At 49.8% G+C, this 14,289-nt stretch overlaps 1 protein-coding gene across 1 annotated transcript in view; it reads right to left on the bottom strand.

Moving 5' to 3' along the window:
• LOC115467868 (matrix metalloproteinase-20-like) overlaps positions 1-14,289 on the bottom strand; it is a 72,186-nt gene that overhangs the window by 5,928 nt on the left and 51,969 nt on the right. Inside the window, exon 9 of the mRNA XM_030199363.1 lies at positions 7,081-7,184. Coding sequence (XP_030055223.1) covers positions 7,081-7,184 — 104 coding nt within the window. The remainder of the gene's footprint in view (positions 1-7,080; positions 7,185-14,289) is intronic.

Below are 14,289 nucleotides of genomic sequence, written 5' to 3' on the forward strand. Positions count from 1 at the left end.
AGGGGGGGGTAAGGTGCAGACAGGACGGCTGCGGGGGGGGGGGGGGAGGGGGATCTGGCAGGGGATGACGTAGACCGCATAGCAGAGGACCTGCTTCAGGGTAAGAAGGGGGTATCCCAGGAGATAAGGAAAGAAGGTGGGAGTGAGCAGACTCGTGACTCGAAATAAGGATGGCAGGCTTAGTGTTGACATTTGCCACGCTGAATGTGGCCAGCATCGCCTCTCCGAAGAAGCAGGGTTTAGCGTATGACTGGTTCGCGAGGGTCCAAGCAGATTGCTTCCTGCTCCAGGAGACTCGGCTGCGGTCCATTGAGGTGATCAGGCGGGCGAGGCGGGCCTGGAAGTGGGGTCCCTCGGTGTGGGGGTTGGCGGGGGAGAGGTATGGTGGGGTGGGGATCTTATTTAAGTCCCACCGGGTGAATATTCAGCGAGTGGTGGAGCTGGGGGTGGGGAGATGTCTTGTTGTGGATGTGATTTGGGAGGATAGAGCACTGAGGGTGGTGAATGTGTACGGGCCCCAAAGCAAGAAGGAAAGTGTGCTCCTCTTTGGGAAGATCAAGCCCTACCTATACACTTCGCGCCAAGTAGTCTGGGGGGGAGATTTTAACACCATATTGCGGAAAAAGGATAGTGGGGGACGATCGGTACAGGTGGGCTATGACGGGGTGAGGCTGGCAGGGATCATGCGGGAGGCGGAGCTGGTAGACGCGCACGTGGCCTTCTGTGAGGAACAGGAGGGGTTCACGTTCTTTCGAGGGCAGTGTAAGAGTAGAATCGATAGATTCCTGGTAAAGAAGGGAGTTTGTCTGGGGGGTCCACGAAACGTGGACGTGGACTTTTCAGACCACCACATGGTCCTCCTTCAGGTGGGGGGGGGGGGGGGGGCGGCAGCGCAGAGGCCAGGGAGGGGGTTATGGCGACTGAATTTAAAGTGGTTAGGTAGCGAGCAGGTGCGGGAGGAGTACCGCCGGTTTTTGGAAGATCAGGTGTCAGTGCAGGGGGCATTTCAGTCATTAGGGGAGTGGTGGGATACAGTGAAAAGACGAACGCGGGGATTCTTTCTCAGACAGGCGAGAAGGGAGGGGAGGGAAAGGACAAAGCTGGGCATGGCGATAAAGAAAAAGAGGGACACACTGATTTCACAAGGGGGGAGGGAGGAAGAAATACATGATCTCCAAGCACTCCTGGAACAGGTACAGTACAACCGCTACACCTCCTTGGTGTACGAGCGGGACTTCGGGAAAATGTGTAGCCCGGACCCCTTCGCATGCTGCCGGGAGCGGAGGGCGCGCAGGGTGATGGAGGGGGTGCGGGACGCACAGGGGGTCCTGCAGGACACCAGGGAGGGGATTCTGGGGGCAGTGAGGGACCACTTTGCGGCGTTCCTTTCAGCCCAGCAGATTGATATAGAGCAGATGGAGTGTTATGTGGAAGAAACCCCGGGGATAGGTCACGGGGGACCCCAGCTTCAGGCCCTCTTGAACCCGTGGACAGAACAGGAGGTGGAGGAAGCCATCGGGGCGCTCCACAGGAAGACCTCGCCGGGGCCGGATGGGCTAACAACTGAGTTCTACCAGGCCTTTAAGGAGCAGCTGGTGCCGATCCTGGTGAGGGTATGGGGGGCAGCCCAGTTGGAGGGTTCCTTGCCTAGGTCCCTGACAGAGGCGGCTCTTATCCTACTAAGTAAGGGGAAGGACCCGGTGATGCTGGCCAACTGGCGGCCTATAGCACTGCTTAATACAGATCGGAAAATTTTTGCGCGAATGCTATTCCAGAGAATGAGGCAGGTGTCTGGGGATTTGCTGGCAGCCTCACAAGCATGTGGGGTTAAAGGGAGAGGGGTCTTGGAAGCGGCAGCGTGGGTGCGGGAGGGGGTAGAACGCAGTAGAGTGGGAGGGCATGGTAGGCTGTTGGTAACACTCGACCAGGAAAAAGCGTTTGATAGAGTGCAGTGGGGTGTCCTATGGAGCATTTTGGAGCGCTATGGGTTTCCGAAGGGCTGGATAGAGCAATTACAGCTACTTTATCGGCATGTGGGGTGTTTTCCCCTGGTTAACGGGTGGAGAGGGCAGGGGTTTGAGGTAGGGGCAGGGGTCTGGCAGGGGTGCCCGCTCAGCCCGCTGTTATATGCATACGCCATCGACCCTTTTATAAGACGGCTGGAGAAGGGGGGGGGGGCGGAGGGGCTGGAAGGGGTGGAGGTGGGGGACAATAGCCAGTTAAGGGTCGTGGCGTATGCAGATGACGTTACAGTGTGGGTAGCGGACCAGAGGGAGGGAGGTAGATTGCAGAACCTGATCCAGGAATACTCGCAGGCAACAGCGTCCCAGGTCAATTTTCAAAAGTCCAATAGCCTGTGGGTTGGGGATCAGGGGCTGCAGTTTGAGTTGGGAGGTAGGTTTCCTACAGCTGTGGAACGTTTACGGGTCTTGGGAATATACTTTGAGAAGGGGGATTATAGGCTCTACAACTGGGATAGGTGTCTCCATGAAGCGAAGGGGAGGGTGGATAGATGGAAGGGGTGGAAAATGACCATGGGGGAGCGGGTACAGCTCATCAAGGCACACTTAGTTCCTTTGTTTCTGTTCGTCAGTTACATCTGCTTGCTGCCAGACAGCCGGTACGCGGCCTTGTATGGGGTGTTCTTCCGGCTGCTCTGGGGCAACAGGATGAATCCGGTAAAACGGAATGTTACATATCTGCCTAGGAGGGAGGGGGGGTGGGCATGATAAACCCAGTCCTGTTTTTCAGCGCTTTGTTCCTGCAGTTCAATCTGGGGAGGGCGGTAGGGCGGGAGCCACCGGGGTGGGCTAGGAGTGTCCTGCAGTGGTGGCCGAGATATTGGGACCTATGGCGGGAGGGGGGGAGGGTAGTGGCACTGCGAAGGGGGGCCCCGGGGGGGGGGGTGAGTTATTGCAAGACCCTAGTGAAATTGGTGAGGGTGTGGGGGCTGACGGTGGGGGAGGTGAAGACAGGACAACGGGGGGTCTGGATGGACAGAGTACGGGCGCAGGTGTTCTCAGCTCCTCTGGCGCTGAGGGACGCACCGGCCCCACGGATGCAGCAGGGGTTACGGTTGATTGCTTCGAACCGCATCCCGGTGAAGTATAAAGACCTGGCGTGGCTGTCCTTTCACGGTAGACTGTACGTCCGAGGAAATTTGAAATATCGCAATGTGCGAGATAGAGGGTGCCCACGGGAGGAATGTGCTGGAACTGAAGAGACGATGGAGCATTTCCTGGTGAGGTGCCCATTTACAGTCCAGGTCTCTGACCGGGTTTCCTCGTTGCTGCAGATCCCCAGTTTCCGCAACTACAGCTATGCGGACTGGGTGTACGGCCCAGAGGTTGGAGGGGGACGCAGGGATCCGGTAACACGCTTTCTGATTTCGGTGATATTGCGGTACTGCCTCTGGATGGCGCGCTGCAGGGTGTCCCTGTACCAGGAGGTTCGGCCGGCGGAGGTAGTCAGCTGGGATGTGGTAAGGGCAGTGCAGGAAGCGGCGAAGTGGGAAAGGGTGGAAAAAGGGGTGGGGGTGGCTTCGAGGTGGTGGAGACACGTGAGGCTTAAGCCGCCATGAGGGGACATGCTACCCAGGGGATTGTGTGCCAGTTGTCTGAAGGGGTTTGGGGGGTTTGGGGGGGGGGGTCGGGGGGTTGATTCATTGTATTATTGGGGAGGGGGAGGGGGTGTATATAGATAGGCAGACCATGTCTAGCTAGGAGCCTGGGGTTTGATTTGCATGTCCGGTTTTTTTTTTCTTTGGTTTTTCTAATAAACAGTTTCCACTGTACTATTGAGGAGGGTGGGGGGGGGGGTGTACATAGATAGGAGGACCGTGTATAGCTAGGGGCTTGTTTTTGATTTGTATGTTATTTGTTTTTAGTTTTTTCCAATAAAAAGAGTTTTCCAGTCTGCCCAACAAGATTAACTCATTTTACTTGATATGCGATACTTTATATATATATACCCGAGTTTGATTTGTCCTTGCCATTCTCAGGCACAGACCATAGAAGTCTGCTCAGCACTCTTCTTGTACTAAAAGTTCTGAAACTAACGTCGAAGCCCCTTAAAATTTACACTCAAGCCCATCTCGGTAAGAATTATCTTGCCACATGGCCATTTTTTAGGACTTTTTACCCGCTGCGGTAAAAAAGGCCCTAGCACACAGGAAAAACGGCTTCCACCGCTACTTTAGGGGCTTTCTCCCGCAGTTTAGTAAAAGGACCCCTATGTTAGGAAATGGGACTTTTCCATGCGCTAAGGCCATTTCTAATGTGAGAGTATTTTAAGCATTTTTCTGTTTGTTTGTTTTTTCAGGTCACGCGCTAACGTTTGCATTACCTGAAAGGTTATCAATAGAAATCAAACAAAATAAAACATGGAAAAGAAAATAAGATGATACCTTTAAGAGTGGACTAACATGCCTACCACATCTCATTACCTGAAAAAAATTGATACAGGAGCACTTATCGCGTCCTTTTAAGGTGTTATGTTTCTTTCAGTCTGAAATTTATGCTACCTACAGAAAGGACTCCTGAGGAAGGCTCATTTGCTGAAACATGGCCCATGTAGGGTTCATCTGTACAGCATATGTTTATAGAACTGTGATTGCGCATCTGTTGAATAATTACATGCATTGACATACATGATTTTTGCCATCATATATTTGTGAATAAACTTTTTCTTTGTCATCCTGGAACAATTTCTTCGTGGTCATTTCCACTCTTTTTTTGATTCTGCTTGCTTTGGGGCCCTTTTACTAAGCGGCGGTAAGCCCACTGCGGCGGTAAGCTACTGATGGCCCAACATGGGTGCCAGCAGTAGTTCCACCCCTAGCATGTAGCATTTCTAGTGCTAGCGGAAATATTCAAAAAATATTTCCACAGGGAGTTACCTGGCGGTAATCAGGCAGCACCGCCTGCTCCCCTCTTACCGCCGGGTTAGCATGGAAGTCCTTATTGCCACCTCGGTGGGTGGCGGTAAGTGCTCACCCCCTCCCACATGCCCAAATATATGTGCATCTCAAAGCGCTCTTTATAAAACTAGAGGTATATGTACAAGATTCCTACACTGAGGTGCTATTTTATCCAAATCACAGCCTCCCCTCATAAGTGCTATCATTTTCCATGATGTTTCCAAGTTTATTTAGAATTTTCCACCCTGCTGTATGGCAGCCTTCATGGCGGTTTACAATCTAATATATAGACACTAGTAAATAAGGCCTGTTTCTGACAGAAATGAAACGGGCACTAGGAAGGTTTTCCTCGGAGTGTGTATGTTTGAGAGAGTGTGTGTGAGAGTGACTGTGTGTGAGAGAGAGAGTGAATGTGCGAGTGTGTGTGTGTGACAGAGAGAGAGTGAGTCTGGGTGCGAGTGTGTCTGTGAGAGAGAGTGTGTGTGTGTGAGAATGAGAGTGTGTGTGTTTGAATGAGAGTGTGTGCAAGTGCATATGTGAGACAAAGTGAGTATGAGAGAGAGAGAGAGTGTGTTTCACACAGATACACTGTGTGTGAGAGAGTGTGTGTCAGAGAGAGAGTGTGTGTGAGACAGAGTATGAGAGAGTATGTGTGCGATACACAGACTGTCTGTGAGACCGAGAGAGTGTATGAGACCGAGTGTGTGTGAGACCGAGAGTGTGTGAGAGTGACTGTGTGACACAGAGAGTGAATGTGATATAGTGTGAGACATAGTGTGAGAGACTGTGTGAGAGTGAGAGAGAGAAAGACACTGACTGTGAGTGTGTATGAGAGAGAGAGTGTGTGTGTCACAGAGATACCTCCCCTCTCCCTCTGTGGTCTGAGGATCCCTTCCCCTCTGGTCTCAGGACCTCTCCCCCTCTCAGGACCCCCTCCCCCTCCCCCCTGTGCATTCCCCTCCCCTCCCCTCTGGTCTCAGGACCCCCTGCCTGTCCCCCTCTGTGTGGTTTGCAGGACTGTGCGAGTGTGTGTGTGAGACAGAGAGAGTGAGACTGCGTGCGAGTGTGTCTGTGTGAGAGAGAGAGTGTGTGTGATTGTCCTCTGTCCCCTGGCCTCCTCCAGCCAGCCATCGATTCTCCTCTCTCCCCTGCCCCCTTCAGGCACCCAGCGATTCTCCTCTGTCCCCTGCCCCCCCTTCAGCCACCCAGCGATTGTCCTCTGTCCCCTACCCCCTCCAGCCACCCAGCGATTGTCATCTGTCCCCTGCCCCCCTCCATGCACCCTGCGATTCTCCTCTGTCCCCTGACCCCCCGCCCCCCTCCAGCAACCCAGCGATTCGCGTCTCCCCTGCCCCCCTCCAGCCACCCAGCTATTCTCCTGTGTCCCCTGCCCCCCTCCAGCCACCCAGCGATTGACCTGTATCCCCTGCCCCCCTCTAGCCATCCAGCGAGCCCCCCCTCCAGCCACCCAGCTATTCTCCTGTGTTCCCTGCCCCCCCCTCCAGCCACCCAGCAATTGTCCTGTATCCCCTGCCCCCGTTATTGAAAGCCCTGGCCGTCTCGAGTTCATTCCCTTAGTCCTGCCTTCTGAGTACCCGCCCTCGACGTCATCGCATTTTGGCGTGAGGGCGCAGGAGAGAGAGAGATGTGACACCGTTATGAACCCTTCAGTGAAGCCATGGAGTCAGCTTCAGAACGTTGGAGGTGCGTTTTATTATAGTAGATAAGACTAACAGAGTTGAAGGAAGGGATAGAACTGCAATAATGATAGGAAAGATCATAGAGACACAAAAGGAAGGGGAGGCTCTGTAAGATCAGTGAGTATCCTGGATGCAACAAATGTCAGAAGAAAGCATCGTCAAAAAGACAGGTTTTAAGATCTACCTTAAACTTTGCTAGGGATGGTTGCAGTCTTAGGGAGTCCGGAAGAGCATTCCAGAGTTGTGGTCCTTCGACAGAGATGATAGAGTGTCAGATATGTTCATGAACTATAATACGATAAATTGGGATTGTGAGCTGGATTAGCTGAGCAGACTGAAGAGTTCTAGAAGGACTATATGAAATTAAATTGCTTGACAGGTACAGTAGTTCTCCAGAGGCCAATATGTTCTTTAAAAAGTTTGCAGTTGTGGGTATCTTGTCATGGTATACCAGAGACCTACCTTCAAATTCAAGAGTAGCATTCACTTTATTGTTAATTCCTGGAAATTCATCTTTTATTTTTTTAGGATACCCTGTTTCCATTACTTGTAAAACTTCATTGTAACTGAAAATAAAACATATTCCAACATTTTATTAAAAGCATGCATGCTTTTTAAAATTACCATTTTCAATACAGGTTAATGCATTTTTATACAGTTTGGGTGACTCAAAAAACAACACAATAACATAGTAAGTATAGATAAATATCTACTGGTTCATCCAGTCTACCCAGTTATTCGTGTCTACATTGCTAAGTATGGGGGTCTTTTACAAAGCTGTGCAAGCGTTTTTAGCTCATGATAAAAATCAGCTGGCAGTAAACGCTTAGATGCCTATTATCCCCTGGATTTTATATAGCGCGCCTAGCGTTCCGCGCTGAAACCTAAGTGTATTCCATAACAATGCGCATAACTTATTTGGCTTAATAAGTTAATGAGCGTTAATAACAGCACCTAACAAGCAATAATGAGCACTAATTGGCAATAATTAGAATTTACACGCACAACTTGCTAAGTGTATTCTGTAATGAACTGCACCTAAATTCTAATGTGCGCAGTTCAAAAGGGGCGTGGCTATGGGTGGGGAAATGGGCATTTCGTGGGCATTCCAAAATGTACTTGTGTAGTTATAGAATATGCCCCAGTGCGCATAAATCTACGTGCAGGGATTTACACGTTTTTGTTGGTGTAATGGAAGCATGTAGTTTTAGGAGCTGGGATATCAATTAAGCATTTTACTGTGCCTACGTCTAGGTGCTGCTTATACAATACACTTAGCCGGAAATATATACCACTTGGACTTCTTAGGCGCCTTATATAGAATCTGGCCCTATATTCCTATGGTTGTCTCAGCTTTGTAAAAGGCCCTCTATATACTTCAGCCATAGGTGCCAGCTCCATGGGTGCTGTGGGTGCTTGAGACCAACAATGTTAGCTGAGACTGGTCGCCTACAACCCCTAATTTAACCCGGAAGTGCTGTGGGTAATTTTCTATAAAGACACCTAGCTGTGATTGAAAAAAAGTGCGACTATGTGCAACCTATTTTGTAAAGACACGGTCAAAAGTCCCACAAAGTTCAACAGTTATGTAGACACAGGCAGCCACAGGCAGCTGAAACAGCCAGCAGGGAGGGGACAGTCTGCCCCAGGTGCAGGCAGCAAGTGGATGCAAGAAGCAGTTGTGCGGCTGTCGGCTCCGCCGGTCCCCTGCCCCTTCTGGAGTTACTTACTGTTTCAGGGCAGGGGACCAGTGGAGCTGACAGTTGCACGCTTGCTCTGTGCAGCCCCTTGCTAGGAAGAAGGGTGGTGGAGGTGATGTGCCTCAGGGTGGGGGTGATGTGCCTCGGGGGAAGGGTGGGGCGACGTGCCTCGGGGGGATGCAGCGGCAACCCACACTGGGTGGCAAGCAAGCTAGGTACACCACTGGATCCTGTCCTCTCTCAGTTCCAACCAGTGGTGTAGCTACTTGAGGCCATGAGGGCCTAGGCCCCCCCAAATTTCCTCTGGGACCCTGGTTTTGTTGAGGGGGTCCCAACCCCCTTCAACTGAAGCATAGTCCAGCACCAGTTTCCGGCGCCGCCATGTTGCCTGACTTGCTCTGTCTTCCCTCACTGCTCAATTTCATTAAAAGGAGCATGCAGGACGGGACCCCTGCCAGCCAAGGTATTTGCTGTGGCAATGGGTGGGGAGCGGCAGGGTGGCAGGGGGTGGGGGAGTGGCGGCAGGGCAGCAGAACAAAATGTGACCCCCCACCTCAGGCTCTGGCCCCCACCCACTGCGAAGTCTGGCTATGCCCCTGGTTCCAACCAGTGCAGTCCAGAACAAAATGAGACCTCAGCAGGTCACTATATTAATGAAATGTTGTAATGTCATCAATGGTTCTTGGAACCAGAAAGTGTTCAGTGTATGTGTGAGGCTACTCAAGTGACACTTGAGGTTAAGCACTATTTCTATTTGAGACAAACCTGTGAAGGTTAATTTTACAATCTAGGCACCTGCATTTAAGAAAGAGGCAGACCCCAATAGGGGGATGCCGCCCACAAACGGGTGGAAGGCCAGCTAGGACAAAGGGGAAGGGAGGGAGGGGACGAAGGGCTAGAAAGGGCTAGGGACAGTGAATAGTTACAGGGAGAAGGTAGGAAAAGAGTTAGAGGCAGTGGCGTTCCTAGGTTGGCTGACACCTGGGGCGGATCGCTGATGCGCCCCCCCCGGCGAAATTACACCCCCCCTCTGGGTGCAGCGAGACCCCCCTCTGGGTGCATTTTTACCTGCTGGGGGGTGCCGCGCGCCTGTCGGCTCCGAGTCTGCTCGTTCCCTGCTGCTCCCTCTGCCCCGGAACAGGAAGTAGAACAGGAAGTAAACTGTTCCATGCAGAGGGAGCAGCAGGGAGGGAACAAGCGGACTCGGCCAACAGGCGCGTGGCACCCCCCCCCCAGCAGCGTGCAACCTGGGGCGGACCACCCCCACCACCCCCCTTGGTACGCCACTGGTTAGAGGGAAAAAGGACAGGGGGGGGGGAGGAGAAGCAGCACTGACTAAGCAGATCCGACTAAGCACTCACCTCGTGGGCTGAATTCAGCAAGCAGCTCCGACTTGGCACTCACCGCATGGGCAGAATTCAGAAGAGCGTGGCCTGTTTTCCGTTAGTGGGCAATTTACAAGTTGGCAGGAGGCACTGAGAGCGACAAAGCAGGGTAGGTGCAAAATATTGCAGGATTTCATTAAAAAAAAAAGAAAAGAAAAATAATCAAACGAAAATGGGAGAGCCAGATGCTTGAGCGTTATGAGCAGAGAAGGGCCATGCGGTCACTAGCGGAGCGGCGGCTTCCTGAGGCCAGGTTCTCTGCCATACAGGCCGGGTTGCGGCACATGGGACGGGCATATTAGCTGCATAGTCGGCCCCCTCCATTAGTTAACCCAGGCACAAGCGTGGAATATCAGAGGAGTGGGCATCCTTTCGGTCCCAATGCCGGATACTACTCAGGGATTCCAGGGGTTTTAGTTCCCATGTCTCTCCGCTCATAAAGCAGTTAGCCTTGGGTTACGTGCCCCCTGTGGGTGGGCCAAGAGGTCGGGTGAGAGAGTGAAGCCGCTCCGACACAATGTGCGCCTGGGATTGGGGATCTGGCTCCGGTGCGAGGCCATTCTGTCCCTACGCAGCGTGCAGGGCGAAGGTGGTGGTAACCGTCTGTGTTGTGGAGTGAGCGGCGATAAGGGCGGTGACGAGGCTTAGTCGGCTCGCGGATTGGTGGGGTGGGCGTGGTGGCGCCGGCCACGCTCGGCTAAGCAAGAGTGATCTCTTGTAGACCGGGTGGCTGCGTGAGTAGCAAGGCTCTGGGGGTTGCCAGGGGTGAACAGGAGGTAACAGCACTGCCATGGGGGCTGCCATGTGTCTGCGGCATTTCTTGTTTGTTCTGGGGGTGGGGTCTGGTCCCAGAGGTGGTGGAGCTCCACAGCTACAGATCCCGGGAGTATAGCTTGCAAAAAAAAAAAAAAAAAAAAAATTGGCCCTTGTGCTCACCAGAAGGAAAACATTGAGGCAGGGTTTCCAACAGATACAGTGATTACTAAGTGCAGTGCCCATTAAGAACCAGCAAGTGGCAGCAGAGCAATAGCACAGAAAACAGTACAGTGAAAAGGAAAATTATTATTAAAGTTGTGTCATTGGCCCACTCTTTTTCTTTCTTTCTTTACCTCTCTGTCTTTGCACTAGTAGAATTAAGCAGCAGTTCGCACTATTCCCTTGCTGGTGGCGGCAAATGGTAACCAGCAGAAATAAAAACAAACAAACATTTTTAAAAAATTTTATAGTGAGACTCAAGGATTAGCTTAATTACTGGACAGTTTATATGTAAGTGAGGCATGCAAGTGTAAGTAATGATCAATTCTTTTAGTCTCTACATTCCAGAAATGCCATCTCAAAGGAACAGAAGGCAATTGTCAGCGGATGAGGCCGCCAGACAGGGAAAAAAAGGCTACGGCAAAAAAAAAAACAGAATGCGGCCAAGCAGAGGAAAGCCACGCGATAACCCAGAACCAATGCTAGAGCGGTACAGATATCGGAAGGAGCGCAAATACAACAAACCCCAGACCTTGGAGCTCTTATGATGGAGCTGAGCAAATTGGTGGAGCGGCATGGCGTTTCGTCAGTAACCCGGCAGCTTCAATCCTTGGGAAACATAGCAGGGACGCCAGCACCGCAAATGCCCAATTCAGTACTGGTACCTGTGCTAGAGGCGAACACCACTATTCACGAAGCCACGGGGGGGGGGGGGGGGGGGGGGGGGAGGGTAAGTCGGTGGACATGGCTATGGCCAATTCACAGATATCACATCCTAGTACACAGGGCCATGACACCTCAGTAGCTTTGGGAATTAAGAGCGCGCTGCATGATTATGAGTTGAGGCAAGCTGCAAGCTCTACTACGGGGCAAGCAGATAAGCGGCCAATTGACACGACAATGCACACATGTAACATAGAGCGACAGCAAGCAGCAGGGGGACGTGCGAAGGAGTATTTAACCCTAGAAGTGACCTATTATGTGGAGTATTCACACTGTCCAGTAGTGTATCAAAGGCGATGAAAGAGAAAATCCTGAAAAAATAATTGGTATATTTTCACTCCTCTTATGGGAGCAGGATGAGGACAGCAATGGTAGAGACAGAATTTCTCACCATTTGAGCGTGACAGAAGACCTAGGATATTTAATCCATTACCAATTGGGTGTCCGCATTTCACATTTTTATAACGGTTATAATAGAGAAAGAGCCGGAGATGGGCCCCTATATGATCAGGTACATGGACTCCATCATTAGAGTGCATAAGCGCTATGGGGGTTGGGCATGGCTGAATTGTGATATCAAATTTAGAAAGAGTATGGCGGACAACCCATCCATAACATGGAAGCATAGGGTAGTAGACTTCTGGTTAGATGAAATGTCGGCTCACAGGCCTCTCATGCAAGACAGGAATTATAACCAGGCAGACCCGATAGGGCACAGAGCACTGCAGACATTTCAGACACCAGCAACAGGGCAAAAGCTCTATGGGTCACAGGCGGGAAAACGACCCTGCCGGCAATACAATCAGGGACAGTGTACTTGGCAGCTGTGCAAGTTTCGCCATTCCTGCTCATTGTGTGGAGGTGGACACTCGGCGGTGCAATGTAGACATCCTAGAGACAGGAGACAGGCAAATGGTCAGTCGGGACAGAGCTCGGGAGGAATTGGCTTTCTCACCCATCAGGCATAAAGACATGGCACAGTGGTTAGCAAGGTACCCCGATAGATTAGTGACAGCATCCATCGCCGCAGGTTTTGAAAGTGGGTACTCCATACCTTACACAGGACCTCAACACGATCCCTCGAACTACCCTAAAAATGCAGCTTCTATTCGTACCAACATACAAGTAGCAAGGGACAAAATTAACTAGGAATTACAATTGGGAAGAATAGCGGGCCCGTTTATAGAACCCCCATTCGCATCTATGATAATTTCTCCAATCGGTCTAATATCAAAGAAAGACTAGGAGAAATTCTGTCTCATTCATAATCTTTCCTACCCAGTGGGAAATTCTGTTGTTCAGTACAATACACTTCATTCGATAGGGCGACAGAAGTCATACAAAACCACGGTGTACACGCACACTTAGCGAAGGCCGAAGTCAAGTCCGCATTCCGACTCCTACCAGTTCACCCAAATTCTTTTCCTCTATTAGGTTTTAAGTTTGAGGAGCAATTTTATTATGACAAATGCATTCCCATGGGCTGCGCAATTTCTTGTGCATATTTTGAGCAGTTTAATTCATTTATTCATTGGGTAGTCGAACAAGTAGCTCCAGCAGGAACGTTGATTCACTACTTAGATGACTTTTTGTTTATAGGGCGGAATGCTCACGAGTGCGCAGTCATGCTAGAGGCCTTCAATAGGGTGGCGGAGGAATTTGGGATTCCATTGGCAGTGGATTAAACAGTGGGGCCTTGCACTGTGATTACTTTTCTAGGTATAGAGCTAGATGTTAGGAAGCAATACTTCAGGCTGCCAGAGGACAAAATACACAGGCTAACCAAAGCAGTCAGTCAGATGATACAGAAAAGGAAAGCAACCTTAAAACAGTTTCAGGAGTTACTCGGTCTCCTTTGCTTCGCCACCAGAGTCATACCAATGGGGCATATGTCCAAACAAATCGGCTATATAGCGGAGAACTCGAATGCCCCACGGGAGAACACAGGTATAGAAGAAAGTGGGATGCTTGACCACGGAAATACAAGACCTGGATAAATAGATCTTAAAAATATTTGTTTATTGTTGGATAAAAGACTCGACACAACTGTTGTGTTTCGGCTGTGAGGCCTGCATCAGGAGTCTATAAAACACATATATACAAAAGAACATTAAGTAAAAAGTTATATGAAAACATATATAGTTAAAAACATTAAGTAAAAAAGTTATATGAAGACATAATTAAAAACACAAATATTAAAAAACTCAACCGAATAGAAGTACAAAATATTATAAGGGCTAATGAAATATCCAAACACATGTGAAAAATAGACAGTTAAAAACATTTAGAAATGTTGATATTAAATGCATCAATTACTAAATGCAGATCGTGCGAAATTAAAATCCTCTTGTATCAAGGATAAAATAGTGTTGTTACATCACTGATGTGCTCGGTTTGTTACAAATAAAATGGAACATACTTCTATTCGGTTGAGTTTTTTAGTATTTGTGTTTTTAATTATATATGTCTTCATATAACTTTTTTACTTAATGTTTTTAACTATATATGTTTTCATATAACTTTTTACTTAATGTTCTTTTGTATATATGTGTTTTGTAGACTCCTGATGCAGGCCTCACGGCCGAAACACAACGGTTGTGTCGAGTCTTTTAAGCAACAATAAACAAATATTTTTAAGATCTATTCATCCAGGTCTTGTATTTCCATGGTCAAGCATCCCACTTTCTTCTATACTCATACCAATGGGGCACATTTTTGCTAGGAAGTTAGCTTTAGCAACCAAGGGGATAACGAAACCACACTGTCATATCAGAGTAACCAAGGACATAAAAGAAGATCTGGTAGTGTGGGCACAGTTCCTCAAAAACTTTAATAGAATAGCATTTTGGCAAGACACCCCAATAGAGGCCACTGCTTGGCAATTATAA

The sequence above is a fragment of the Microcaecilia unicolor genome, chromosome 4 (genome assembly GCF_901765095.1).
Source record: "Microcaecilia unicolor chromosome 4, aMicUni1.1, whole genome shotgun sequence".
Taxonomy (NCBI): Eukaryota; Metazoa; Chordata; class Amphibia; order Gymnophiona; family Siphonopidae; genus Microcaecilia; species Microcaecilia unicolor.